The sequence below is a fragment of the Thunnus albacares genome, chromosome 8 (assembly GCF_914725855.1).
Source record: "Thunnus albacares chromosome 8, fThuAlb1.1, whole genome shotgun sequence".
NCBI lineage: Eukaryota > Metazoa > Chordata > Actinopteri > Scombriformes > Scombridae > Thunnus > Thunnus albacares.
Genome location: NC_058113.1, coordinates 11,988,142 through 12,015,590, shown reverse-complemented (window position 1 = coordinate 12,015,590; position 27,449 = coordinate 11,988,142). Strand labels below are relative to the sequence as shown.

The window sequence follows — 27,449 nt, the reverse complement described above, 5'->3', positions numbered from 1 at the left end:
AGATCTACACTGCTGGAAACAAGTTGAGAGTGTTGGTTAAGCTTACACTGGTACAAATACTGTGCTTTGTTTGTCATTTTTTAATTATCTCATTTGCTAATGTGTGCAGGGTCTGGTAGAGAATAAAAATACTAAATTGTTCCGTTAATTGTTCATCTCATACATCATAAACAAAATATATAAAACATAATAAATAATTCTTCTATTAATTGCAAAGATGCATGTTCATGTCCTCCTTTTTAGTCATTTTACTAATCGTTTCAGGGTGATGTAAGGTGACTTCTTGCAGAGGAATAAGTCAGAGTGCAGAGGGTGATGTTGGTTGCATTGACCAGAGAGAGAGCTGTAAATTCCTGCAGGACCACAGGCTCTTTTGTGGGTCAGAATTCATGCTCACTCTACAGCCATTCTAATCTGCCTTACAAATCTCTGTAGGGTGTGTATGGGTGTGTGTGTGTGTGTGTGTGTGGTTGTGAGTGATATTTTCGTTGCGAGTATGTGTTTGAGCTTGTGCCTGTGTTACGGTTCCAAACCATTTTAACCATACCAGCAACGTAAACAACCTCCGAATCAAGAATTACCAGAACATCACACCACATAATCCAACAGAGATGAATGCATTTAGGTTTGGCTTTAGTTACAGCTTTACCAACCATATTGCTTGGTTTGTGTTTGTTGCCATAACAGTTTCACATCTAGGCCTAAGGCAGTTAGGAACGAGATGTTACACTTCACCTTGCCAGTAACCATGTTGACAAATATAATTCAAATCATGTAATTTAAATCAAATCAGGGACTGTGTACAGTTTGTTTAGATGTGGGTGTTGGGAGTAATAGGTTGGTTGTTTAACATTGAGCGGCATATTTTTCTTTTTCTTAACTCACAAATAAGTAATCAATAATGAAAATGTGTTGGCAACTTCTACTAAAAGCACATTTATCCATGGTCCTGTGAGGCACTTTAGTGAAAGCCATTCACCAACTGCTTTCACTCATATTACACATCTTTGTTAGTCTTGACTGCTAGACTTATGAGTGATCAGCAGGGGTTTATATTGACTTTGTTTTCTGATGTTGGGAAGTCTACTATGTATCTGATCAATCAATTTGAACAAAAGCTTGTGTGATGCTGAATGTCTGATGAGGTGAAATCAACATAATGTGTGTTTAGTTTATGTCTCGTAGGAAGGATGTTTTGTTGCGTGGCGGCAGCCTGGTTATGAGTGACATGATGTGTGTATGTATGTATTTGTGTGTATGATGCAACGGCCGCACAATGTCTGCTCTTTGTGTTCTCTCTGTGTGCATATGTGTAACTGGGTGTGTGTTAAGGCATTGAGGAGACACAGTGTGAACCCCCCTGTTGTCCTGATCCAGACACATACACACACACACACACAGCTCAGGACTGATGGCCTTTTGCACTTCAGACTCCCATGGTGTGTTCCCATCACTTAGGCTTATCCAAGTCTGGCAGTATGAAAAATAAACACAAGGTTCAGCCTGAGGCACATAGCTTTATTTGACAGTGTTGTGGGTTGAACTCAAGTCACTGCCTTTGGTGCATGTCACTCTTTCTAAATGTTATTAATCTCCATGTACTCAAAACTGAGTCTAAACTGCAACAACACATGAGCTGAATGTAAACCTCTTGATGTTGTTCTCGGTCCCATAAACACCAGAAGGTCTTATGCAAGACCTTTACAAGGCTCAGAAGGATAAAAACACAACAGTGCCGGGAAGGTAACTGGTGCAGTGAGATTTGACTGAGATTTGAGATTTGACCTGTTGTGCAATACACATACCTCACATATGCTACCGGTGTTTTTATTTCTGATAGTGCTTGTCAGAGCAGGGGCTTCAATAAAAGTGAAGTGCTGTCTTGCTGACTTTGGATTCATGGTGTATCATTATGATATTATTTTAAACTAAATCTACATTTAAATAAATGAACTTATTGCCATATAGTGATTTGTGCTTATGCAATTTTTACGATACATTCACTGTTCTGAGACAGTGACAGTGTCACATGTCCTCAAGAGGCAGAATCCTTTGATTACTGTCCCTTTAGCCCATTTTTTTTGTTATTGCAATGAATTAGACTGACTGAAAGACAAGCACATATTTAATATCCACATAGTTTAATTGGAAACATCCACTGATGAATGTCTGTGACAAATGCATTACAACCAAGTTAGTATTTGAAAACACACACTGAACATCAAACACCTTAAATCTCTGTTTTAAGGGACAATATGCATAATATTTCACATCTTACTTTCATATCCATTTTATTCTGTGGCAGGCAATTGAATGCATAAATGTGAGAAAAACATTATTTACCTGCTTTCTTTTTCACAATGAACCCCCTAATTCTGTATCTTACAACCCACTGAGACGTTTCATATTAAAATCCGGCTGAAATTTGCATAAAATAACTAATTTTAAAAAGGACATTTAAACCTGCACAGCAAAACCAATGTAGATCAATACTTAGATTAAAGCTAGATTAAGATCTTGATTAAGGTTGCTGAAAGTACCAAATTTCTAAATCTGATTATTTCAATCTGTGACTTTGATTACAGATGGAGGAGCTTTACAGTTTTTTCCCATAGAGCAACTTTGCTTTAGAGACAAGAAATCATTTGCCATTGATTCTTTGTCTGTAACTTAAAAGCAACGGATCGCATTGTCAGTTTTCTAAGACACTGAACTCATGACAAGACAGCGCTTCAAAAAGAAAAAAAAGACGGAATCCTCTGAACACGCCCTTATTCCCATAAGACGTGAACGCCGCATTAATCACCCCTCACTTGTGGGCGTGGTTTAGTCTAAAGGGGAGGGGTTGTTTGCGTGTGTGTGTGTGTGTGTGTGTGTGTGTGTGTGTGTGTGTGTGTGTGTGTGTGTGTGTGTGTGTGTGTGTGTGTGCGTGCGTGCGTGCGTATGTGTGTGTGTGTCCTACCCGGCCGCATGAGATGAGCTGCCTGCAGTCTTTGCAGCCACTGTTTTCGCCTCCTCCTCCTCCTCCTCCTCCTCTTGCCTCTGTCTATCTGTCCAGTCCGGGAATGTTGACCACCGTGGCCTGATCCAGCGCTGTCGAGTGTCCCTTCATCTCAAGACTGCCACTCCGGTTTGTGTCTCTGAGGGTCGTAGCCTGCCTGAGCTGATCTGGCTGTAAAGGTGAGTGCATGCTACCGGACGAAGAAGCCGCTGTTCTCATCGTGCTCCTTGTGGGAGGAGGGATAAAAAGTCCACCGAGAGCGGTCAGTGAGTAAAAGTAAAATAAGAAATATAAATAAATATATATGTTTTTTAAATGTAATTTGAAAAATAAAACTTGAATTTGCTGTTGTGATGACACGCACTGTTTTGCGGGTCGGAACACATGTGCGCACTGCGCGTAACCGCGCCTCGCGGGACCTGAGTCCATGCCCTCCTCTCTGGCAATAAGGTAGCGGTCATTGAACTTTGAAAACAAGTTTATTTATCGGATCGGACTGTTGCACTCAGCTGTAGTGACGTTACTGTATTCACACTAGTGGAAAGCTTCCGCCGTAGACACCCCAGCCTGTTCCGGGGTTAGTACGCGTGCCGATAAGCTGACTGGATCTCGTGCGCTTTCCTGCACCTTTCCCAACATTTACTGTGATTCGAGTCCCTCTTGGGGAACATTATTTTGACCTCAACAGCCTTCTGCCTGCCTGCCGTGTTTACAATTGCGTAACAGCAGTCTACAGTGGCTCATAGCCTACTTTCTATCCAGTAGGACTCCAGCTCCCCATGTTGCGCCCCCCCAGCAACCCCCTCCCTCCCTTAACTCAATTCTGTGAGAGTTTCACTAGGCTGGCTTTATCCTTTTGGCAGCATTTGCTTTTGGGGGTGGGTAGGGGGAGAAAGAGGCGTTTTCCCAGGGATACTCATGTAGCCTTACTGCAGTGGTTCCCAAAGTGAGCTCCTGGGACCTCCTGAGGGTCCTTGGGTGGGTTCCAGGGGTCCCTAGGAAAGTGTAGAATTGTTGAATTAATTTAGGAGGAACAACAGGTTAAAAAAGTAAAAAGAACACATTTTTTAATTCACAAGATGACATAATAGACTATAACAATTGTTATCAATTGTTAAACAGGTTGATAGAACTGTGTTTGGATCCCTTATGTGAAAATCTTGAGGAACTCTTGGCCTACTCATTCATATTCATAAAATCTTTAATACTGTAAATGCATACTGCAGTTGCAACTGGACCACTCCTTTATGGTACACTCTATACTCTATTGTATATGCCTCTTTTATTTTATTGAGATATTTGTATGGAGGAAGAAGAGAATATAATTTGTTTTAAAAGTCTGCTTCAGTGTATATTCTCAAATGATTGTGTCAGTAATACAATATTTTGCCTTTAGTATTTCACTATTGTGAGGATCTATGTTAAATGGTGACAATGCTAATAGAGAGAGTCAGAGGGAGAGTCTGATCAGTATCTAATCTAACTTCATGTGGAAATATCTTGACAAAGCAACTCTTCATACACAGTCTAATCTCTGCCCTGTCTTTTGGGCACTCTTCCAAATCAATTTCTTTATTGGCTGCATGTGGTCTGCAGAAAGTTGCATAACCACCCAAATTTATGATTCTTGGAACTATCGACGTTGACCCGTGTATTCTGAATGCAGATCAGGGCTCTCACTGGGAATGTGGAGTTAGACTGGAAGGAGGCACTGAGGGGCTGATGCACGTTGCAAGGTTTTGTAGGCATTAATGCATCCCAAAATGGCTCTGTCAGTGCGCATTTTCAAGGGAAATACTGAGTCATAAAAGTCTCTGAAAAGTAATAAAAAATGTAGGATTCACCTGTTGCTCAATTTGGATTTTTCAGCTGGACAGGCAGAGCAATAGTCTTCCATCTCTCACTGTGGTTAGGGGGACACTGGATAAAAATAAGCTTTGAGAACAAATTAGTATTGTCTGTTTTGGTTTTAGTGCATCTAGCATTCTGACTTTGTCATTCAACCCTTATTGGATTAATTATAATCTGGCCTACCACTGATATTCCACACAACCTGGCAACCTACACAGGAGCAGTAGATACTGCACACATGCATGTCCCTCTGCATGTTTACCTCTAAGCGTGGTTGAATACGAAGTATTTGATCACGTGGCATACAGTCTAAAATATGCTATAGCTGCATCTTTTCAAGCATGTGATTTTTCTGACACTCTCCCATTCATAACCAAACAGGATTTCTCTTTTCCTCGCCCCTGCCCATTATTTCCTGCTTTCTTTCATTTAATTATGTTGTGGTCACATCCCTGTGCACATGGCAACCACTCGAGCTGTGGTTTCTTTCACCCCCTCAGCACAAGTCCTGCTATTTCAAGTCCATGCTCAGTAAGCACAGGCATGACGGGGCATGAACTCTGCGAGACTACAGGCTGCCAAAAGGCTGCTGACTGCACATATTGCACATAATTATACTTATAAGCTATACTCAACTCGCTGTAGGATTCAGACTTGTGTGTTTTGTCTTTTGAGAATCCCTGAAGAATCTAAAATGCATTTTGTTCTGCTGCTCACACTCCACTGGTTTTTGATTGAAATACTTTGTTTCATTTCATGCCTCATTTTAAACATTTCTTGACGTACAGATGCATAACCATGCGAATACTCCTCTTATCCTTGCTTGTATGCATGTAGTTTCAACTGCCACCCAAGGGAAAAAGGGGCAGAGATATACTATTAGCTGGTATTGGTGGTATAAGAGCTTGTGGTCGTGCTCTAGGCAGCATTCCATTGGGTCTTGCGTCAGCCAGCAGTCATTCAGCACTGGTTAGTCTGGGCTTATACACTGTTAATACCCCCTCCCTGATGTCATGACACCATTAACCCAAGCCTGCTGGGGGACCACAGCACAGTTCATGTCAGTCAACTGACTCTGCCTGCATCTAAAAGCAGAGCACCCTCTGTACCCAGCTGCTCAGCTGGGCTGTCAGTGGTCAAAAAAGAATCCAGTGATGTTAGAGGCTGCTGTTTGTTTTTTGAATAAAGGTTAATTTTGGACTCAGTTGCGTAATCAGGCGTCATTTCTACATTGTAACCCTTCTATCCTCTGTTCAAATACTCTACATTGGATTCAGTTTCCACAAACTAGGCCTCAAACCATGTGTGCGCAATGCTGCAAAGTTTTGGATTGTTTGGACTCACACTCAACCACAAGTTAACAGTTCTAATGTGACCACTTATTGTTGACACTACAGCCCAGTTAATGTTTTATGTACTTGGTATCTCAACTATAACCGCTGAGTAATCATGTTCTGCTTTGTGAGGAGTCATTTCTAGGAACCTAAGACCTTGCCAGAGGAAAAACATTGTGGTATTATTTTTCCTCCTCCCACTCCATACTGTAAATATGGACCTGTACAAACCCGATTCTCGACGCTTTCCACTTGTGACCTAAGGTGATGCAATGCTTGCTTGTCTAACCACCACAGTGTACAGTGGATTGAGTTTCTCACTGTCTGGTGTTGGTCCAAATGTGGCTGAAACCCAAGCCTGCATGAGAGGCAAGAATGTTGCCTTTATTCCGCAGGTAACTGAACACCTGCGGGACCACAGATTCGGGTGGGTACAGGTTCTGTGCCGTGGATGCAGACGAAATGATCTCTCTTATGCATATGTACAGTGTTTTTTTTCCCCCTTGCTCTCTTGTTCTCTTGCTTTTATCACTATATGTCTCTCGTCTCAGTTTATCTTTGTCTCTTTGTCCATCTGTCTACCCCATTGTCTGCCCCCCTCAACTGCCTCTTTCTTTAGTTCGCCTCTCATACTGTCTCCTGCCTTTATCTCTCTCCGTTGATCTGTGTCTCACCGTACCAGCTGGAATCTGCAATGCAAAATCAAAACAAACCATGGTTAGTTGACTTTCGTGGACATATCGTATGATTAAAAACAAAAAGGCCTTTTTTTTCTAGAAATATTTCCCAGTTTGAAGCCTCAGAACAATACGGGCATTTTTTCTGCTCTTGAATTATCACACTGTCGTAAACCCTATTCTGATTCGCTCCCACGCTCTGATTATGGCACTTTTGACCATGTATGCATGCATTTTGTCGTACATAATTGCATTTTCTGCCCTCTGGTTTTCTAGTATTATTCCCAGACTTAGAAGCGATTAGGGCTTAGAGTGGTGTACTTTGGTACTTAGGAATAGGACTTGCGCTAAGTCCTTGTTAATATGATTTTTTTCAGCCAACCAAGTTTGTTAGCATTCCTAAGAGTAAGTAAGTAAAATAAATCCTGTTCCTATTTCCCCTCAAGTGGTCAGATCGTACTCCAGTCTTTTTTGATACAGGTTAAATGTTTTACTTACAAGGTCAATATTATTTGGGTTTGATATTTTCCTTTGTTGTGGTTGATGATGCCATTTGCACTGATTCCTTTATTGTTTTATCAGTGTTAAGTTCTTGAGTAAGGGGACATCTAATGTGATAGTTCTGTGTATTTTATTTTTATCAGTTGAATAAGTTTTGTGCTACCAACAGGTGTAGTAAAGACAGAGTAAGGAGAAGACAAATCCATCTAATATAGCCCTCTGGGACCACCATTACACCCAACTTGTGCACAAGCACCACTGCTCCCAAGCCCAGTCCATTCATCTTGCCCATTGCATAAGACCAGCTCTCTCAAGCAGCCCTGAAATCCTCATCCAATTAGGCACTGTCCATGTTTCCAAAAGGCCTTTCTCTCATAGACTGGTGCTATTCAGCCTCCCCCGGCATGACATCAGGCCCTCTCTTATAGCCCCACTTTACGCTGCTGCTCCCAAATAATGAAAGCTGCCAATTAATGACTAATCAACATGTGCAACAAGCACATCCAGTGAGGAGTGACTACCATCTAATCTGCTGATTAAAACAGAGGACAGAGATGCTCTGTTCAACTTTCTCTCCCCATCTTTCAGTGTTGCATTGCTGCAGAAACAACGGCCAACCTACACACACAACCACACAAACACACCGACTCTGACAGCCTCATTTGAGAAGCCTGAAAGTTGATAATTGGAATGATTTGCATGTTTCATTTTAGTGTTACTTGGAAAGTAGTTTTGATCAGTAATAATACCAGTTTTTTTGATTGTTACAGCTGGGTAGGAGGTAGCTGGTGCGTTGCAGTTCTGCATGGGTTAACAGTGGGAATCAGAGGGAATCAGATTGGTGGGAAGGCTTGGGTGAGTTTGGCAGGTGTGGTGTTGGAAAGGGGTGTGATAAGTGTCTGATATCTGCAGATTTAAAGAGGTGGATCTCAATGACATGTAACACTGTTTGTCCCACCAATTTTCATGCATAAATCTTGGTTTTGTAGGATGTATTATGTGTCAATAATTTAGACATACAATAAGACACCAAGACAGTCCAGTCAAATCTGCTCTTTGAGTCCAGTGTGGTCCATGGGCGATGGCACAAGTTTGCAGATCTGCGAGAGAGGTGGGTCAGGGGTGAAGAGTAGAAAGGTAACCCTTAAAAACAATGTATTTATGGATGGTTTGGTTTTAAGACTCTTAAGATTCTTCATATTTATATGCAATCAAAAATCAGGGCTACTATTTCCAAAGCTGGTGAAGAGCAGCAGTTATGGAGCAACATTAGCATTCATTTGAGTGGCGTCTCTGGCCATCTGGGGAATGTAAGTCCAATACTCAGTCTCCTTTTAGCTCCTGATGGAAATGTCTGGCTGCTTATTGCTCCATGATGTTCAGGAGGTAGTTGCAAACTTTGTCAGTCTGCTGTTTTGCGCTGGCCTGGTAGCATACAATAGTTTTATTAGAATTTTTTTTCCCTGAAAAGAGCTGATGAGAGCGGTGAGAGTGAACCAAAACAATGAAGTTGCAGGTCATAAAAACAAAACAATTAGTTGAAAGATGCTAAAAGGCACCATAGAGCCGAGGGGAACTGCTGCATGAAGTGATAGTTCTCTGCAGGTTTGTAACTACAGGTGGCTTCTCTCACATTACACATGTCATTTGATCCATTGTTAGCATAGAAAAATTGAATAGTCTTGTACAGTCACCCCAGGTATCCTGTATCATCTTTCGCAATCCTTTCACCTGATATTGGGCTGTTGAAATGACAGGACAGGCTGTTCTCTACTGGCTATGGGTGTGTGACCAAACTTTATCTAATTTGTGACTAGAGTTGCAGAGGGTCCCTTAAGCACCACCTGTCAACTGAAAAGCCATCTGCTTAATTGAGATACATTTAGCTCAACCCCTTTTTAATCAACATAACTTTATCTGTTTCAAGTAGTGCTACTCTTATGTTACGGTTTGAATGCAGCAGTGGGTATTAGATAGATAGATAGACACATGTATGTTTATTTTCAATCAATTTTAGTAACTGGTAGAACTGTCAACAGAAAAATTATTCTTACTGCTGCAAACATTCTTCAACTGAGTACTTTGGTTATCTGTGTGGCTACTTTGGGAACTCCTGGAGTTGGACTTTAAGACACTCACCAGTAGAAGTAGCAACCATGGGCTAACTCTGGTTGTAGAAGTCAACTTTTGTCTTGTCGCTGTTCAGGGAAATATTACAAACCCAGAGGGTGAGTTTAGACAGAGTGTAAATCATGCTTGAAGACATGCATACACACACTTGTGCACACACACTGTGGAACAACCTCTCACATGCACACTCTGCTCCCCCATGTCTCTCTCTCTGTTTCTCTCGAGGCCTTTGACACTTCCATTTGATAATGAGTTTTGATTTAAGCTTGTTCTAGCTTTAGTGTTTGTCTCCGCAACACAAATGCTGCGTGTGTGTTTATTCTCGTGTAGTCAGCATCATTATCACGGGATGAAATTTCACACATGAAAATATGAGAGGCTGTTTATTGTTGGGCTCTACCTTGCATGGCGAATGCAGTGTCTCCCAGTAAACCTTATGCAACCTTCCAGAAAAAACCTATGTATCAAATACAGTAATACATTAAATAAAGTCAAGTGACATGAATTTTGTTTAAACGTTAGTAGCATTAGAAGCTGACATTGATAATCTAAACAACACACTGCTGCTATTTTCCAGCTTTTAGTTTGTATTTGTCTCGATGGGAAATTACTTGAACTATCATAGAAACGGGACATGATCCATAATGTTTTATCCCCTTTTACCCCTCCATTTGAGCATCTTGAGCATCTGTATTAACATTTCTTAAGATTAAAAAATCCATGAGGGCTACATGTATTTTTCCTTGTTGGATGGAGCAGACAGATACTTGATAAAACAAATATAAGTGATCAGAGGCTGTTTAGAGGGTGATCAGGGAGTGATCAGAATCCCCACAGGAGCTGATGGGACGGTGTATCCACAGGAGCAGGCGCTAGTGTTCGGATGTGCGATAGAAAAAACAGTCTTGCTGACCTCTACCCTAGGGCACTGCAGATAAAACACTATATTCCTTGACACTGTTTGACCCCTGGAGGCATAAAAAAGTCACCTTTTGACCTTATGATACCTGAGTAGGAAGCTTACAATCGTTGTGGACTCACATATTCTACCATATGTTCTCCACTTTCGCCCATCACTATCCACCCTATCCCTGGCTGGCCCACAAATCAGTGCTTGTCATTTCATGAGGTTGGGGTTTGCCATGTTGCATGTGTTTTTTTTCACCCAGTACCCTATATGGAAAGAATGTGCTCTCTGCATTCCAAAGATGACTGAGCAGAGCTGAACAGCCCAGTGTTAAGCTGTGTCCAGTCCAATCAGCTGAAGTCAAGTTGACTGAGATGAACACATTTTACAATTATATACACAAAGAGAGTAGTTGACACAGCTGCACAGCTGAGCTGTAGTTGTACAGTTGCTGCTATTGAGCACTGAGGCATTTCAGTTTTGCTTATTGAACCAGCAGTGTTTCATGTGTGAAAGGGGTTCAATTAATTGTAAAGTACCCAGAAAGGTTATTTGCATGGTTAATCTGTTATAAATCTGACATCTTTGGATGTGAAATGATTCAATACTGTAAAAAAATGCTCTCAATTGTCTGCTTTGACTTCTCTGGCTTCTCTGGCCCAGACTGGAGACACCTGATTCCAGTATCCATTTCAGTTACTCCAGCTAAAATCATGTTCATAGTGGGTTTACATTTCCCTACATGTATAGGCGCAGTATCATAGCATGCCCTGTTTGTTTTTTTCATACTTTTGTTCTAACAAGTTATACAATGTAAACACTTAAATCCAGCTTTTCTTTTCATTTTTTTTAAAGAAACGTTTTGGCTGGTTTAGTAATGGCTTTGGAAACAGTAGAATGACTATAATAAACTTCAAAATAATCCTTTGTAACCTAAGCCAAATACCAAGTATCTGATTTCATTCAGAAACACTGAATGTTGGATGAGATTTTAGAATCAAATAACTTCTTTTCTACCATTTAAATAAATGTTGTGAACTGTGCTGTACAGAGCTCTTCCAACATCTGACTTAGAAGTCAACTGACTTCCATGAATCTATGCTACAGTATGTTTATGGACGCCCCACTATAAATAACGCCCACTATTTAGAATGTTTTCCCAATTAGGAAAAGACAGGAATAACGCAGCACCGAAATGTACAAATTACAGGCAAGTAGGGACCAAGACTAGACACATAGATACACAGACAGGAAAACATGTAGACACACAGGTAGAGAGACTTATACACAGATTGACAAAAAGCCAAGAAGGAAGAGAGAAATATACACCGAACTGATTGATTGTTGACAGTTAAGACAGACAAACCAGACCAACATGTAGACAGACAGGTTTAAACAAAAAAAAAATCAAACCAACTTCTTAGTTTACAAGACATGTTTGGCAGTGTAGCTCACAAGACAGTCATTTGTTTCAGGTTTGGCCTGCATACAGTATGTGAGGTCAAAAGTTTAATATTTCCATTTCCCACTGTAGGTATTTTTATTGGACTCTTTGGAAAGGCTTAAGGAAGGGAAAAAGTTAATAACCTGTTATTCAATATGGGAGGAAGTTGTGGCTTAAATAAGTAATGACAGCATTAAAAACTATAATGAGAGTTAATATACAAGATTATAGATGTATATTTATCATCTATAATCAAACCTCCTTGTCCAAAACTTTTACTTTGCAATCCCTCATTTCTTTTTGGAACAGTACATTTGCATTGCATGCTGTATTTACATTCATGGCATTGGTTGCAAACAAAGTCCTGCGGCCTCCAAAGTCTTCTTAACATCCATCTTTGGTCTGGCTAGCTGGTCAGCTCCAGCCACTGATCCACCACCATGCAAAAGAGGAGCTCTGTTCAAGGAAATGTTTCTACTGTTTCAATTAGGCTTTACTTTAAATAGCCCTGGTTTCTGGTGATCCCAGACCTCGCCTTTGGCTTTTCTGCAGGGCTTATCACCCTGGGATGTTAAAGCTGGACCCCTGAGATGTAAGCACATATCAGCACATTAACCCCCAGACTGACTAAGCATGTAGGCCACCAGGACGTGTTCATCTACGGCTTCAGTTTACAACTGTGATTTGTTTATTAAGAGTCCAGGAGAAACACAGAGACTGATTACTCATCATTTATATGTTGTAACATCCAGTACTGTATGTAACAGCGAGAGGCCAAAGTGTCATTTTCACAACAACAGTAGCAAAGGTTTACTACAATGGTGACTTAGTGAATTTACTCATTTTCTATAAAGGAAAACCTTAACTGACTAATTATCTTATTATCTTATTGGCTCAAGTGCAGTGTCTTATAACATAGTATGCTCTTGCTAATTTTTCTCTTCAAGTTCTTGCTATATTTGTGTGGAAAGGAGACATTTGAACAATGTATCATACCTGTATCGACACTAAATATTTCAGAGAATATTAGATGGATGCTGGTGAAAACTCCAAGCAGAGCACCCTCAGTAGAGTCCTTAGTATTTGCTGTCAAGTCTCAACCACGACAGTGCTGGTGAGGATTTATGATTCACGATAGGCATTGTTAAGACCCCTGCGTTTGAAGTCCACCAGCTAACATTCTCCCTCATGCAAGTTTGAGCAAAAATCACATTAATGAATCCAGATGCAGTCACCTCACCGTTGGGTACAGCCGCCGCACCCCAATGTCCGCCCTTTCTAGTGCAGAGACGACATCCGGATAATTGCACTGTCAAGGTCAAAGATGGTTAGGTTTCAGTATGCTGTTCAAGTGGAAGGAATCAAATCAAAGGGTCCTGAGTGGGTCTAATCCCTGCACTGGAATGGCTTTGATTGGGTCAGGGAGCAATTAAGCATAGGTGCGTGTGTGTTTGGTCAATATATCAGTCACTGAAAGTCACTGTGGCACATATAAGCACTTTGAAACTTGGGCTACAAGGTATTTTAATGCTACACGGAACGCCTGAGCTTTTTTCCCATATTTTATCACGCACAGTTGAAGCAGAATTCACAATTTACACTCGTGATGTTAAAACTCTATATTTAATTCAGTAGTATTTAATGTATGATAACTAATCCTCATAAAATGAAAGTAGCAGTTTTGATAAGGACTTAAACTTCAGTTTAGTGTCTAATGTAGTTAATTGAAGCCTACTTTTATCCGTCCTGCACAACCTCCAGACTCCTGAAAAATAATAAATATACAATTCAGCCACAGCTAGTCAGCAAGTCTGTGGTGCCTAATGAGGGGCTGCTCGGAGAGTTTAGGCTGATGTTAATTTGTTTTGTTTTTGTTGTAAACTGTGTGTCTGTAAATAATGTGTAAATGACGAGCTGTCCTTGCATGCCAGCCGGCCAGGCCACACACATGGATTGACACAGTAACACACACACACACACAAACTGACACACACTCATTAAGAGCAAGCCCTTTAGCGGTCCGAGTGATCGTGGTGCCAAGGTCTTTGTTTAGAATGCATTCATGGTTTGGTCATTATTTGCAAGCAATTTTGGAGGTATTAAAAAAAAAACTCTTCACTTTTAGTTCTCAAATATTTGGAAGGGAAAAGTGCTGAGTGACAGCTTTATTATATCTGGTCAGCTGACACAATACTGAGGATAACCCACATCTTGTAAAAGAGGAAAAACTGCAGAATTTAATTTAATTAGCCTTTGGACATATGCTTTTTGTTATGATGTTGGATGTCTATGTTAAACATGGTCAAATGTCCAAAACCTGAGGTGAACTTATGTAAGTCAAAAACCCAAGCCTTAGTCTGCTCTGAATGTTTCGTTTGCAGTGTTATCTCTACTTCCTCCTCGTGATGACATCAAATTGCTGGTGCATGACCATAAACGGCCGTCTGTTCCATAGCCTTTGTCGCTAAGGTTGTTAAATGGGTTGTTTGTGTTGTCCACTCACATATTTTGGATTGGAATAGGGCTCGAACATGTATGGATGTATTTGAGAAGTTTCCGTAAAGTAAAGAATGAGAAAAAGAAGTGAGATCCTACTGCTACTGTTTGTTTACGTAGCCCATGGATGTACTGATGTAGCCTCCCAAACTGCCTCTGGGAGCTAACCAATCAGAATAGAGTGGGCTCATCAGGACGGGGGCCTTAAGGAGACAGGAGCTAAAATGGCCTGTTTCAGACAGAGGCTGAACTGAAGGGCTGAATAAAGGGCCAGTATAAGATCAATAGGAAGTTATTTGAATTTTAAATCATGCAAAGATATACTAGTAGAATAAAAAATAAAAATATAGACCTAGAAATGTGCATGATACATCCCCTTTAAGTTCATTTTTGACTGTCACAACGGACATTATGATCATAAGAAAATGTAGTTATTATATGTACCTTGTTGTGTTTCTGACCTCTAGTTGCACTATGGAGCAGTTTTTTTATGAGTTCTCATTTTGTTCATGCGCACAAGGCACACATGCATGCACATGTGCAATATGTGTCACAATACATAGTTCAGCCAATGGCTTCACACTATGCCAATGATCTACAGGTGGCTATAATATGCTAAGTAGCGCAGCAATGCGCCAGCAAAAGCAAGGAAAAAGAAGGCTGCAAGCTAGTAAACATGAATGTAAATGATAAAAAATTGGCTTTGCAAATGTTTTAAGTGGAAAGAAATGGATTCAACACTTTTGTAAGACCTCAAGGATACACACAATACATTTTGGTGAGTAACACTCAATGTAAACATAACTTTTGCTTGTTTACCAGAAAACTCCACATAGTTCTTTAATGCTCAGATGTTTATATTTATATCTGCTCTTAATTTCTATCTTCCAGTCTATGCATTGGACATTTTTAAGATGTTAATTAACACACAGACAATGCTGTCATGTTAGTTTGCTTAAAAAACTCATTGTCATTGTCATTTTGCTTGCATCAGTTTTGTCAGAGAAGTTGACTATATGATTTGATTTATTTGATTTATTTATTTATTGAATGGGACAGTGTGCAGTTTGAAACATTAAAGATGCACTGCACCAGAGTTAGCTTGAAGCTAATTTGCATCCGATTGTACATTGACTAGTCAGTCAGACACAGTAAGATACACAACTCTACAAACATGTAGGGCTTCTCAAAGACCCTTAAAAACTCTTAAAAATAGGGCCTTTACACACCTGCACACAGCCACACATGCACAGCATATGTAAACATCCACATACACACACATATGTACACATACAGTACATGCACACATGCAGAGCCTCATGTACAGGCAGAAATGGACACACATACACACACCCTACTGCCGCAAGGGCAGCCTGCTCACAACCGCTAATGCAAACATGAGATAATATTAGCTTTCTATAAAATGGCAGGTCATATTTTTGAAATACCAACAGGGGGTCATGAACTGCTGCATAAAAGACCGTCATAGTTGTGAGCTCGAGCTGCTTGGCTCAAAATATACCCAGGGGTCTAACTTAAGACCTGGACTGGTGCCTGCCGTGTATTTTTGGGTCAGTGTTTACAGGTGTTTGTTCAGTGGCGGCAGTGCCAAGAGGTTAATAGGATACCCACTTTAAGAAGTTCAAATAGACTAAAGTCCATGTTGTTGAATTTGTGGGTTTTTTTGACCCCAGGAGGGAGGCTTCATAGAGTAGAAGAACACCTTTAAAGTCCGCTGTGGAGCAACTTCTATTACAGTTATGTTAGCTTACAAAGACCACGCCTCAGCAGATTGTTCAGTAAGTTGGAGTATAGCAGGATTGTCAGTTGGGTAGCAGTCAGCACGGTAAATGTATCAGGAAACCCAAGATGACAAGGCTCATGGTGAGGGAAGCCTCTCATCTTTTAGGCTCTTAGGTTTCCTTAATAGAGATATATTTTGCTGCAATAAAGTGCCAAGCTATATTAGCTCTTTTATCACCCAAATAATGGATATAAAGGCTCCAGCGCATGCATCTACCCTCAATAAAGAGCATAAATCACTGCAGGACACTACTCAAATTTGTGATGTCGTTCACAGAATTAGTCCTACAGTTATCTGTCTTTACCTGATGAATGATTTCAGTTAAGTGAACCATCCTCACCACATTGAAAAGCTGGATTTGTCTGGTACGAATCTAGTGACCAAGAAGTGTAATTCTTTGCCCGTTCTACAAAATATTCGTTCATATTACAAAGCATCTTTTTTCATATTTGGGGTTAGTCACAAACTAAAATTGTGGGACAAAGGGAGGTACATCAGTATTTCTGTAGATTTTGAATAAGACTCAGTTTTTCTGCTCACACTTTTCATTTGTAACCGACCAGTGTTCCTCCCTTGTTGCTTGTTGATGTTGTTTACTGTGGGTCTATGTGGGTTAAGATGTGCTCTGTGCTATATCTGTCTTCTCAGAACCTAGATTTCATCTTCCTTCTGTCATCCTCCTCTCCTTCCCTCATCCTTCCTCTCTTGGACCTTCTCACCCCACCCCCCTCCCCTTCTTCCCTTGGAGTTTTCCACTAACCTCCATTTGTCTGCTCTTCTTCCTCTGCAGGTAGTTTGCTCTGCCCATCTTCTGTCACAACTGATCCAACCGAGCAAATTGTACAAAGGAACTGAGAAACACAAAGCATGGCTGTGGCCGGATGTCCGGATTATTTCCTGCATCATCCAAATTATCAGGTAAATGGCAATTTCCTGTGTTGGCTTTTCATCTGTTCTCTTGACTACTTTTCAAGTTGAAATAAAACATAAAGACTAGACTAGAAATGAAACAGCCAAGAGTAAACTGTGAGAAGCCAGACTGTGATGTCAGTATGAGACATTCTCCAAAGCTAGACTCACAGGATGTCTGTTTAAGCTTTTAAACTGAAATGAACTTTATTTAATAGAAATGCTGACATTTCTAAACTAGAAATGTGCCCGTGTTCCCATGAAACTACTTTGGATTCTGTTGCAGTGTCCAAAGTTGGACTATCCACAGGGCATGGCTAACATGCACATAATTCATAAATGAAACTTCTGAGAATTTGTTAGAAGGATGAGGTTGTGAATTTTGAACTCTCTACTTGTACAAACCCTTCTTATTATTCATGTATTTAATATGGAACGAACGAATAATAAACCATCGGAGAAGTACGCAAAGTACTGATTTGCTTCCAAGAATTCTAAGAAATGGTCAGGGCGTGGGTTCAAATTACTACGGTCTTTGCTAATGCTGCTGTTAACAATATATGTAGTTTCTTAGTTATTATACACTGTAGAGGGCAATGAAAGAATGGTCTGTGGTTATAGTTTGTCCTGTCTAGTCTCGCCCTGGCAACAGACAGAGTATATGAGTGAATGGACGTGGCACAGACACAACATTCCATGACTGTGAACACGTAGAATTCTTAAAGAGTCACAGAGGGACAGACTATTAAAGAGTGTTGCTCCAACAGAGTCACAAAAGCATCTTCTCTTTGGCTGACCCCCCTCCCAGGTAACGCCTGCTCTCTTCATCATTCTGATTCAATGGTCGGTGCATTCACTCACATACGTACACACACACACACACACAAACACATAGGCTAGGAAGGCTTTGTATTCAGTAGTGTGTAGTAGTGTAATGTGTTTCCATGTGTATCTCATGTTCCAGGTATGAAGCCAAATCATCAGCAGCTAGCTTATTGAGTCTGAGTGAAATGAAGAAAATAAATTACAAGAGTCATGGATTTTGGCTAATTTCCCTTTAAATCGATTCTCAGTTTGTTGGGACAAATTTTCACTGACAATTTCAGTGTATAATCCAGATGCGCCACTGTTTTCATGTTTTGTGTTTACGCCAGAGAGCACTTATTTGGAAAGTATGCATTATTAAAGTAGAATATAGCCTGGATGAGCACAACTTTCCTCCAGTTAAACAGCAGCACAACTGAAGCTCTCCTTACTGGCACTCCACTCCAGATTCAGTCATCCCCCATCGCTCATCTCTCCTTTGACGGCCAGGTTATCCCCCTTTCCTCCTCAGTCACTAATCTGGGTGTTAGGTTTGACCCTCAGCTTACTTGAGACCATAAACAAAAACATCTATAAGCTCCACCCCTCTCTAACCCTGTCAGATGCAGAGAAACTTGTGCATGCCTTTATCTCCTCAAGACTGGACTATTGCAATACGCTCTTCACAGGGATTCCTGGCAGGAGCATCGAGAAGCTCCAATACATTCAGAACAACGCTGCCAGGATCCTGATGAGAGTGTGAAAACATGAACATATAAAACCAATTCTGTTTTCATTGCACTGGCTCCCTGTGTCCTTTAGGATTGACCACAAAGTCCTACTACTCACATACAAATCCACCAACAGACATGCACCTCCCTACCTACAGGAACTGATCATACCACAAACCTCCACCTGCACCCTCAGACCTGCCAGCAGCTTGCTCCTCTGGGCCCCCAGTACTAAACTCTGCACCACTGGGAATCAAGCCTTCTGCTCTGCTGCACCACACTTGTGGACCAGCCTTCCTAACCATCTGAGGGCAGCAAAGACCCTAGACTCTTTTAAAAAAAGGCCCAAAAACCCTTCATTTAGGAAGGCTTTTTCATCTTAACTCTTATTACTATTTTATTTATGTTGTGTGTTCTATGTTATTAATACTGTAGCACTTTGAGTTTCACTATGGATGAAAAGTAACAAATTAAATGTGTTACTATTATTATTTATTATTAATATATTAAGACAATGGAGGGACAAACTTGATGTCTTATGTTGACCCTTGAGCACGAAGGAAGACCTGTAAATATCAGCTTGTTTCTTGATGTGCTGATTTGTTATTGATTGAGTGAGGGCAGAGCAGTTCTCCTGATCAATAGTGGAGCAAAAGACTGACCAACTCACGCTCCTGCTCATGAGCTCAACAAGGATTTTATCTTTTGACACTTTTTTCCTGCATATTTACTTGACCTCTGGAACTGTCGTCTTGACTTTTGGAAATCAGGTTTCAGCTTTAGTTGATTTGTTCATGCCCTTTGCCCCGAGCAAAGGGCTTGCAAACATTTGTATTAGGGCAGTAGCACTATTAGCCTGATCAGAAGCTAGTCTGTTGTCTGCTTGTCATCTGGGTCATGGCTTTATCTATGAACTTTGACCTCGGAGCTAGAGGACAGAGAGTTCACCCTGTTAGAGTCTCCCAGATCTGCACAGCTTAGGGAGACACAAACGAAAGATCCGCATAAGGCACTGTGTGTGTGTGTGTGTGTTTGTGTGTGTGCTTGCACGCTTGTGGCAAAGTGAAGCCAGGGATGCTGGTTTGTATATTGTTTCTGTGTTTCCGCCTTATTGCTTCAGCTGCAAAGATTAATCCACACTAGTTGTAAAAATAGCACAGTTTTTAATGAGGCATACACTGTGTAACAGCACATTTTAAGGAACTAACCCAACAAAAATAAAACGAGAGGGAATAGGCATTGAGTTGAGTCTAAGGTAACATCCCCTGTGTGAATAATCACATGTGGTGTCCAAAAATAGAGCAATGTACATATGTGTAGGCTAATCCTCTCTCTGCTTCTCTTCAGCATTCTTTTCAAGCTCATATAGAGCGTAACGTTTTGTCCTGCCATTTAGGTTATTTTAAAGAAAATGGACATCTTTGCCAGCGGTTTGAATGGGTGCTGGAGCTACAGTATATAGACCTCAATGTTCCCACACAAGTGTACCCACACACGCAGCAGTACACGTGCACAGATGCGCACTCACTGTTTGCAAAGCGTTCAAGTATAACAGATGCACCTTGACTTGTTGAATGAGAAAACCCATTCACTGTGAAATTCCAGGGTTATGGAAGATTTGCCCTGATAAAACTACAGCAGCAATTCAAAACAGATTCAAGATAACATTCATACTAAACTCAAGGGATTATATCACCACTTTAATCTTGTTTCTGTTGTATGGTCGTGACTGGTGAATAAATGATGGCATGTGCAAAGCAAGGAAAACCTTGATGAGGTAAAAAAAAAAAAAAAAAAAAAGGATTGATGATAGCTGATTAAACCAGCCATAAATCCAGAAACTGCAGGACCTTCAATATATTCTGTAAGGTTATGTGAATGTAAAACTAACCTGGGCCCTCATGTAGTAAAACTTGAGTAGATTACACTCTGAAATGATGTGTAAGCAGAAATCAGGGAACCGCTGTATGCCAAAACATAATATTGCTATGTATAAACGTTCTGTACACCCTCCACTGTGTTAAGCTTTCACAAATCTGTCAGATCACTGGATAAACAAGCAGAGTCCAGCACTTGAGCATAATTTTTACTGTGAGAGAGCCTGAGATAGCAGGATTGTTTTAGCTGGGGCTAAACATTAACAAGATTGTGTGGTGTTTCCCATAACCAACCAGAAATCCTAGATATCAAAAGATTGCATTTGTTTTACTTGAGCTTTTGCAATGTGAATGTTTTCTTGCATTCATAGGAAGAACATTTCACAAAAATCACAGGTCAGTGTGGACATGAGTTATGGGGCTACAGTGACAAAGTTTAACTGTCAACTTTGACTCAGTCTGTCATCACTTTCAGCGCATTGGAGTTGAATCAAATGTACAACATCAAAGTGTTGCTTCATATGCAATATCCAGTTTTTCCAGTTCAGGGTCACGGAGTAGCTGGAGGCTATCCCAGCATGCATTATGAACATACCCCTGCATTTATGGGCAGAAATATATGTCTGAATTTTCTTGCTGCAGGGTAAACAGGCTAGGAATTATATTCCAGAAGTAATGTCCTAATCATGACTGGGACATCCTCAGATATTTTATTTTCATTTCTAACATTTTTTTCATAACATGGTCCTTGAGTTTATGATGAAAAACAGTAACTGAACCTTTGCTCTCAACTTGCTCAAATTAGCACTGGAAAGTGACCCGTGACATAAATTAACAAGCACAAACAGTGATTTCTGTTCAGCCATTTGTATTTTACCCTGCGAGGCAGCTGGATTCTTGAGATCATGCGTGAATCCATCTTCTTATGTGCTTGTGGCCGAACCAACAGTGGTTCGGACCAATCAGCGTCTTATGAGGTACTACTGGCGACTATGGTCGTGGTTTAGGTGTGATGACAGCGAAAAGTTTGCTCAGTGTAACAAACCATCTGGTGCGTCAGGTGAATTTGTACCGACAATGAGCACAAAGCATCAATACTCCACAAAGCATTTTTTGCCTCAAATAAACAGCACATTTTCACAAATATAGCTATTTTCATGTTTTCTTTCACATGTTTTTGTTTTTTAGGATTTTAAATTATATTTGCTTGATGTGTTTACAATAAGATTACTTTATGTAATATATTTACAATATATTTTACAATAAGTTCACTGGGGCTCTCTCATTGACATGGGTTAGACCACCGACTCATATTACAATATGTAACAGTTGTTCTGTAGCAGGACTGTTGGTGCCCAGTCATGATCACAGTAAGTAGAACTATTTATATTGCAGAAGCATTTTCTATTCAGAAGGTGAAAACTTACTTAATGCTAGTAGCTGTTGGACATTTCCAATAATCAGTTACTACTATAACATAACGATGAGGTCTTGACAAAGAATTTATTTGTATTATAACTACCCAGACCAAAAAGAAAAATGAAAAAAATCTAAATCATCTAATGTCATGTAATTGCAGGCTACCCTGGCTTGTCCGTGGCTCAGCTGTGCTGTGACAACAACCTCAGCTACAGCTCAGTTTCTACGCTATAAACAAACAGATAAATGTAGCACTAATGCAGACATTAGTGTGACCTCATGATCTCATTCTAGTTAATTATGTAAGAAAGGATTTCCACTCCTGCTCTTGCTGTCTAGTGTTCTTGTATGTTGTAACAAGACTATCCCTGTTAGCGCTATTGCTCTCATCAAGAATGCTCTTCCAGAAGCAAGTCTTGGACCCACCTGTAAGATTTCCACATCTCTAAAGCTTTCTCAGAATATTCAGTTCTTGGTAAATTTAATCTTAATGGAAACTGCGATATTGACTTATTCTCATGGACCCAGTCCATTCTGAGCTGTTCCTTCTTAGCCAGCAGTCATTCCATAAGTATTGATTCATATTCAATCCCCAGTCATAACATTTAACCTCAGTCTGACCTCTTCTAAAGGCATAGCTTTGACATGCGTCTCAGTCTTTTCCTTCTTGTTTGAGGCCCAACCTCCAAACTTTTGTGTTGTCTGCTTTCAGTGCTTTAACCTTGTCTCTGGCCTGCCACTGACCCCTTTTAAAGAGCTGAACCCTCAACCCCTTGACTCTTATTTGGAGTTCCTTTCAACTTCATCAATATGAAAGGGTGCTTATATGCTCCTTGTCAAAACTTGGCCTACCCTTAGTCCTGTTTTGACCCCTCTTTAAGAACTTAAGCAACACGTGTGTGTGTGTGTGTGTGTGTGTGTGTGTGTGTGTGTGTGTGTGAGGTGTCTGTGTGTCTGTGTGTCTGTGCTTTTGTTACTGTGTGTACAAGAGTGTGAGGGAGAAGCAACTTGAGAAAATACAAGAACACGGATCAAAGAAAGAACATCTGTGAATTTTTTCTTCAGGAGAAAAAAAAAGTCAGCTTTTATGTGTTATCTCATTTTGTCTCTCCTCTGTGGAGCCTCAACCTTATAGGCTTTACTAACTACGTAAACAAATGCAGAGTTAGGCAATAGCATGGCTGAGAATTATGCTAAATGGCTAGCATCTGTAAGATTAAATCCCTACATTAACATTCTGTCAATTGTCTATAGGAGCGTCAAAGGCTGTCTGGGTTTTGGGTTTTTGTTGGTAAGATCCACAAAAGATCAAGGTGTGCTTTAAAAGTCCTTTAGTTCTTTGGTGTGTGTGTGTGTTAACTCATTTACTCCCAGACAGCCATGCAAGGCAGCATTCAAGACCAGTATATGGTGTGAAAGAGTCCCTACGTTTTTGCTCAGTGGAGCTGAACCATGACCATCTTGTCCTGAATACACACACACACATGCTAACTTTGCGCTGTACCATCCCACCAACCAAACAGTGTCCCACTGCTGTTTGGGTGACTGGGTAGGGATCAGTCACAGTCTGGTAGCTGGACCCCCAGACAGTGCGCATTGATGACTGGGTTTGCTATGTCAAGGGAACAAATGGGGTGATGTGGTGGTTGTTTTATTATTTTTTTGAAATTTCTAAAGCAAGTTAGTCTCATTAAGATCCCAAATCTCTAATTCGATCGGTCCAAGACGGCAGGAACTCAAGACAATACGAAAACGGAACAATGCAGTGTAATGATTGGATGCGGTTGGGTTGATGGGTATAGAAGAGAGGTTGGGGGGCGGCGGTGAACAGAACCATATACTGACGTTCTACATCCAGTTATATCCAGTTCAGTCTGAACACAGGTGCCAGCAGAGACACCGCAGAGGAACTTTCTGCTGATATTTCAAATCGTAATGACTAGAAAAGCTAGAAATGCTGCAGGTAAATCGTGGAGCATAATTATTCAGCCGACCCCTTATTTGGAAGAATGGAGACATCAGAGTGGAATTCTGCTTCAAACTTTATTTTCACAGTGAGTCGACTCTCTTTGAACCACTCATTAAGTCTTGTTAGCAAATGTCAAAGGAGCAGTAGGATTTTGAAAAGTCTGTTATAAACTTGGCTTTAAAAATTAACATTACAGAAAAGAGAAATTTGAACTTTGCATTGAAAATGGCAGACAGTATGTCTTTCTCCTGCTTATTAAGGAAATTCTTTGAAGAGTCCGCTGTAGGGGGGTTGCAAATTGAATATAACATTTTTCCAAAAGCTTTCAGATTTAATGGGAAAGCAGCTGCTAATAACAATACTTTTGGTTGTGTTGTATTACTTAAGAATTGTTGTTAAAATGTAGGCTTCAACACAGTAGATATTGGCGTTAATTATCACTGGGACAAAAGAAAGAATTAAGGAGATTAGTTGTTTAAATGGTGATATGTTTTGTACTTGGGCTATAGTGGCATCTTAGAGGAGGAACATCACCCAATGTAAGAATGTAGAAATACTATTATATTGCATTGTAGTGACATTTATTGGTGAAAATGACATCCTGAAGCACAGCCTGGACCTGCTTCATTAAATGAGACACTGAGCAGAATATATAACTGACTGTGGGTCTTAAGACTTACATGATGGGTACCCTGACCATCATCCTGTAATCACTGTAACTTCATTGTCTCCAGAGGCAACAATGATAACTCCAACTGATGTAAGGAAAACACATCTATCATAGAAAATTAGGCAGGATAACATCAATCGTAGAAGAACTTCTGTAAAAGAATCCGGCTCCGCCTGCATTGTCTGTCACTACCGTAAATGAGGCAGAACAAGCAACTGCAACCGCTTTTATTGCTGCATCCGAGGAGGTCTGCTGTGTAAGAGAGACAGAGAGTCAGTAGCGATGTTTTTCTGAACACAGTAGCTCGTCCCAGTACATTCTGTTCCCACTCCTGCTGTTAGGCCCTGCACGGGACGCCAGTCTGCTCTCACACACACGCACACACACGCATATACGCACACACACAATGGATAACCCACAGTTGTGCTTTAGTAGTTGTAAGTGCTAGAAACAAATCAAAATCAAATATGTTTATAAATGTACTTGTACATTCCTTGTTTTGTGGGGATTTTGCCTCATCACACAGTGTATCAGTGACTGGAAATATGGTGAGAAAGACAGAGGAAGGATCTGCAGGTCAAACCAGGACATTGTGCTTTAGTGCTATCTTAGACCTTATGTGCTCTGATAGACACCTGGCCATGTTCACGTACCGGCACAAGCGGTGAAAAGGGGAGATGTTTTGATATTATTTGTTATGCTTTATGTTCTATTTAAGGATTTTATCGTAGTTTCATGAGCTACTCACCATTTCGCCATTTTTGCATTTGTCTTCCGCTGATCTGTTTTTATTTTATGTAACCCTTTTCAGCGATCTTTTCTCATAATTATGAGATAGTAAGTCATAATTATGAAATAGTTTTCTCATAATTATGAGATCCAGATTTTGTTATTGTGAGAAAAGTTTAAGTGGTTATCAATCATCATTTAGGAAGACAGAGACATGATGACGCTTCCTGATTTAATTAGCTTTTATTTCCTTCTTGATTTGAGACACTGGGAGATATTAATGTCATAGGATAATGTGGATGGTATTATATTGTGGATGGTATTATTATTAGTTTACTCAGGTTGATATGTTGCCGGATGTGAAATACAGCAGTAGTAGGAGCAGGAAAGAGCAATTCACTATGAGCAGAATCGGACATAGTAATCTCAACAGCACTTTGTATTATAGAAAAACATCCCGCAGGCCATTGTGAGCAATGTCAGGAAGCAGAGACTGTATGACATGTTATCATATCATGCAGGAAATAGACAGAGTGGAGACTAGAAATGGTTACACAATTACAGTCATTAGGATTATCAGAAATCGGTATTTTAAAAAAAAGTAGTATGGAAGTATATTGTGAGGGCAGAAGATGGCTGTTTTTTTTTTAGGACAATCGTACTAGGACAAGGACTAAAACCAGAAGGTGGTAGTAATGCAACATGAAAGATGCCAACTCCCGTAAAACCCCAAAGAAGAAAGAAGTGATAGGCTATGCACGTCATTGGTGGAGGGATTATATAGACCTATGACACAAATAATGACAATAAGCACTGCAGTTAGTAAATCAACATTGCGCATTTTAAGTCATTGAGATAGTTCAGATGGAAATAAAAAGCTAATTAAATCAGGCAGCATCGTCATGCCTCTTGTTTTCTTAAATTATGATTGATAACCAATTTAAACTTGTCTCATAATAATGAGATAATGAGAAATAATGAGAAAAGATCTCATAATTACAAGATCTTTTCTCATAATTATGAGATCAGGCCTCCATTGTTGTTTTTGTTTTTGTTTGTGAGTGCAATGTGCTTCCATAAAAAATAGCTTCCAGAAGAAAAGTTTTGGATTTTTTAAATCCAGTAACAGTGATGTGTTTTGGTGTTTTTTTAGTGTTATGCATCTGTAACAATATTCCCAGTCGGTTGACATGATTTTTCTTTTTTTTTTTCTTCCTTCTCTCTCCCTCAGCAGGACAATATAGACCGGTCCTCCAATCACAGACAAGCTGACCTCATTGGTCCGAGCTTCCAGCAGTCGACCAATCGGAATTCTCCTAACCATCAAGGTTGGTCCTCAACCACCAATAGATAAATGTGCATATGTGCAAGTGTGTGTGTTTTTGTGTGTGCTGATGTTTGTACATTAGACCTATTCTTGAGTTACATTGGTGTTGTATGACACAGAAGAGTGCACTCAGTTATACTCGAATTGCATATGATTTTACAAACGTAGTGGGACTTGTCATATGATATTGCACACTACTGGGGCTTAACTGTACACTGACTTGGTGTAACATTACCCTGTAATGATCCCAACCATTTCTTAGTTCCTTTAGGCTCTAACAACAAAAAACAATTAATTAATTTTCAACTGACCGCACAGTTTTTTAATGAGTCAATACCAAACAACAGACATGTCCATTTACAGTAAAAGTACATTTTCAACAATATGCATACATTTTTGTTACACATTATCTCATATTATCAGTATCACCCTTTATTTAACTGATTAGTGATTTAGTAATTACAACAGATATAATATTTGTTAAATAAAATTAGATTCATCATATTGATAGCAGTTTAGACTCAGACTTTGTTTTCCATCATAATATTCTTATTCTTATATTTATATCTGTATTTTATATTTTTTGTTGAAAAAAAAAAAACATTGAGAAAAAGCATTTTTGGGGTAATCATTTACATAATTCTGTTCAGTAATCCCTCTGAAACTAAACCAAATAAAAAATGAATCATTACTTACAGGACACATGCCAAGAGTGATGTATCTGCTGCTGACTCCTTGGAAGGAAACCACTTAAAAAATTTTGGTACTGAAAAACATAACATACTTCAACTGAGTCCTAGAAATGGTCAATCAATCAAGTTGAGTTAAGTACGACCAATTTTTCAACAAGATATCACAGCTCAAACTCT

General features: G+C 40.0%; 1 protein-coding gene across 4 annotated transcripts in view; it reads left to right on the top strand.

The window, feature by feature from the left end:
• Positions 1–2,978: 2,978 nt before the first annotated feature.
• grb10b (growth factor receptor-bound protein 10b) overlaps positions 2,979–27,449 on the top strand; it is a 70,080-nt gene continuing 45,609 nt past the window's right edge. The window contains exons 1-3 of one of the 4 annotated variants that reach the window (XM_044359678.1): positions 2,979–3,180; positions 16,936–17,063; positions 26,488–26,581. In XM_044359678.1, coding sequence (XP_044215613.1) covers positions 17,013–17,063; positions 26,488–26,581 — 145 coding nt within the window. In that variant the 5' untranslated portion in view covers positions 2,979–3,180; positions 16,936–17,012. Of the gene's footprint in view, positions 3,264–16,935; positions 17,064–26,484; positions 26,582–27,449 lie in introns of all 4 variants that reach the window. The other 3 variants (XM_044359679.1, XM_044359676.1, XM_044359677.1) reach the window with 3 other exon arrangements.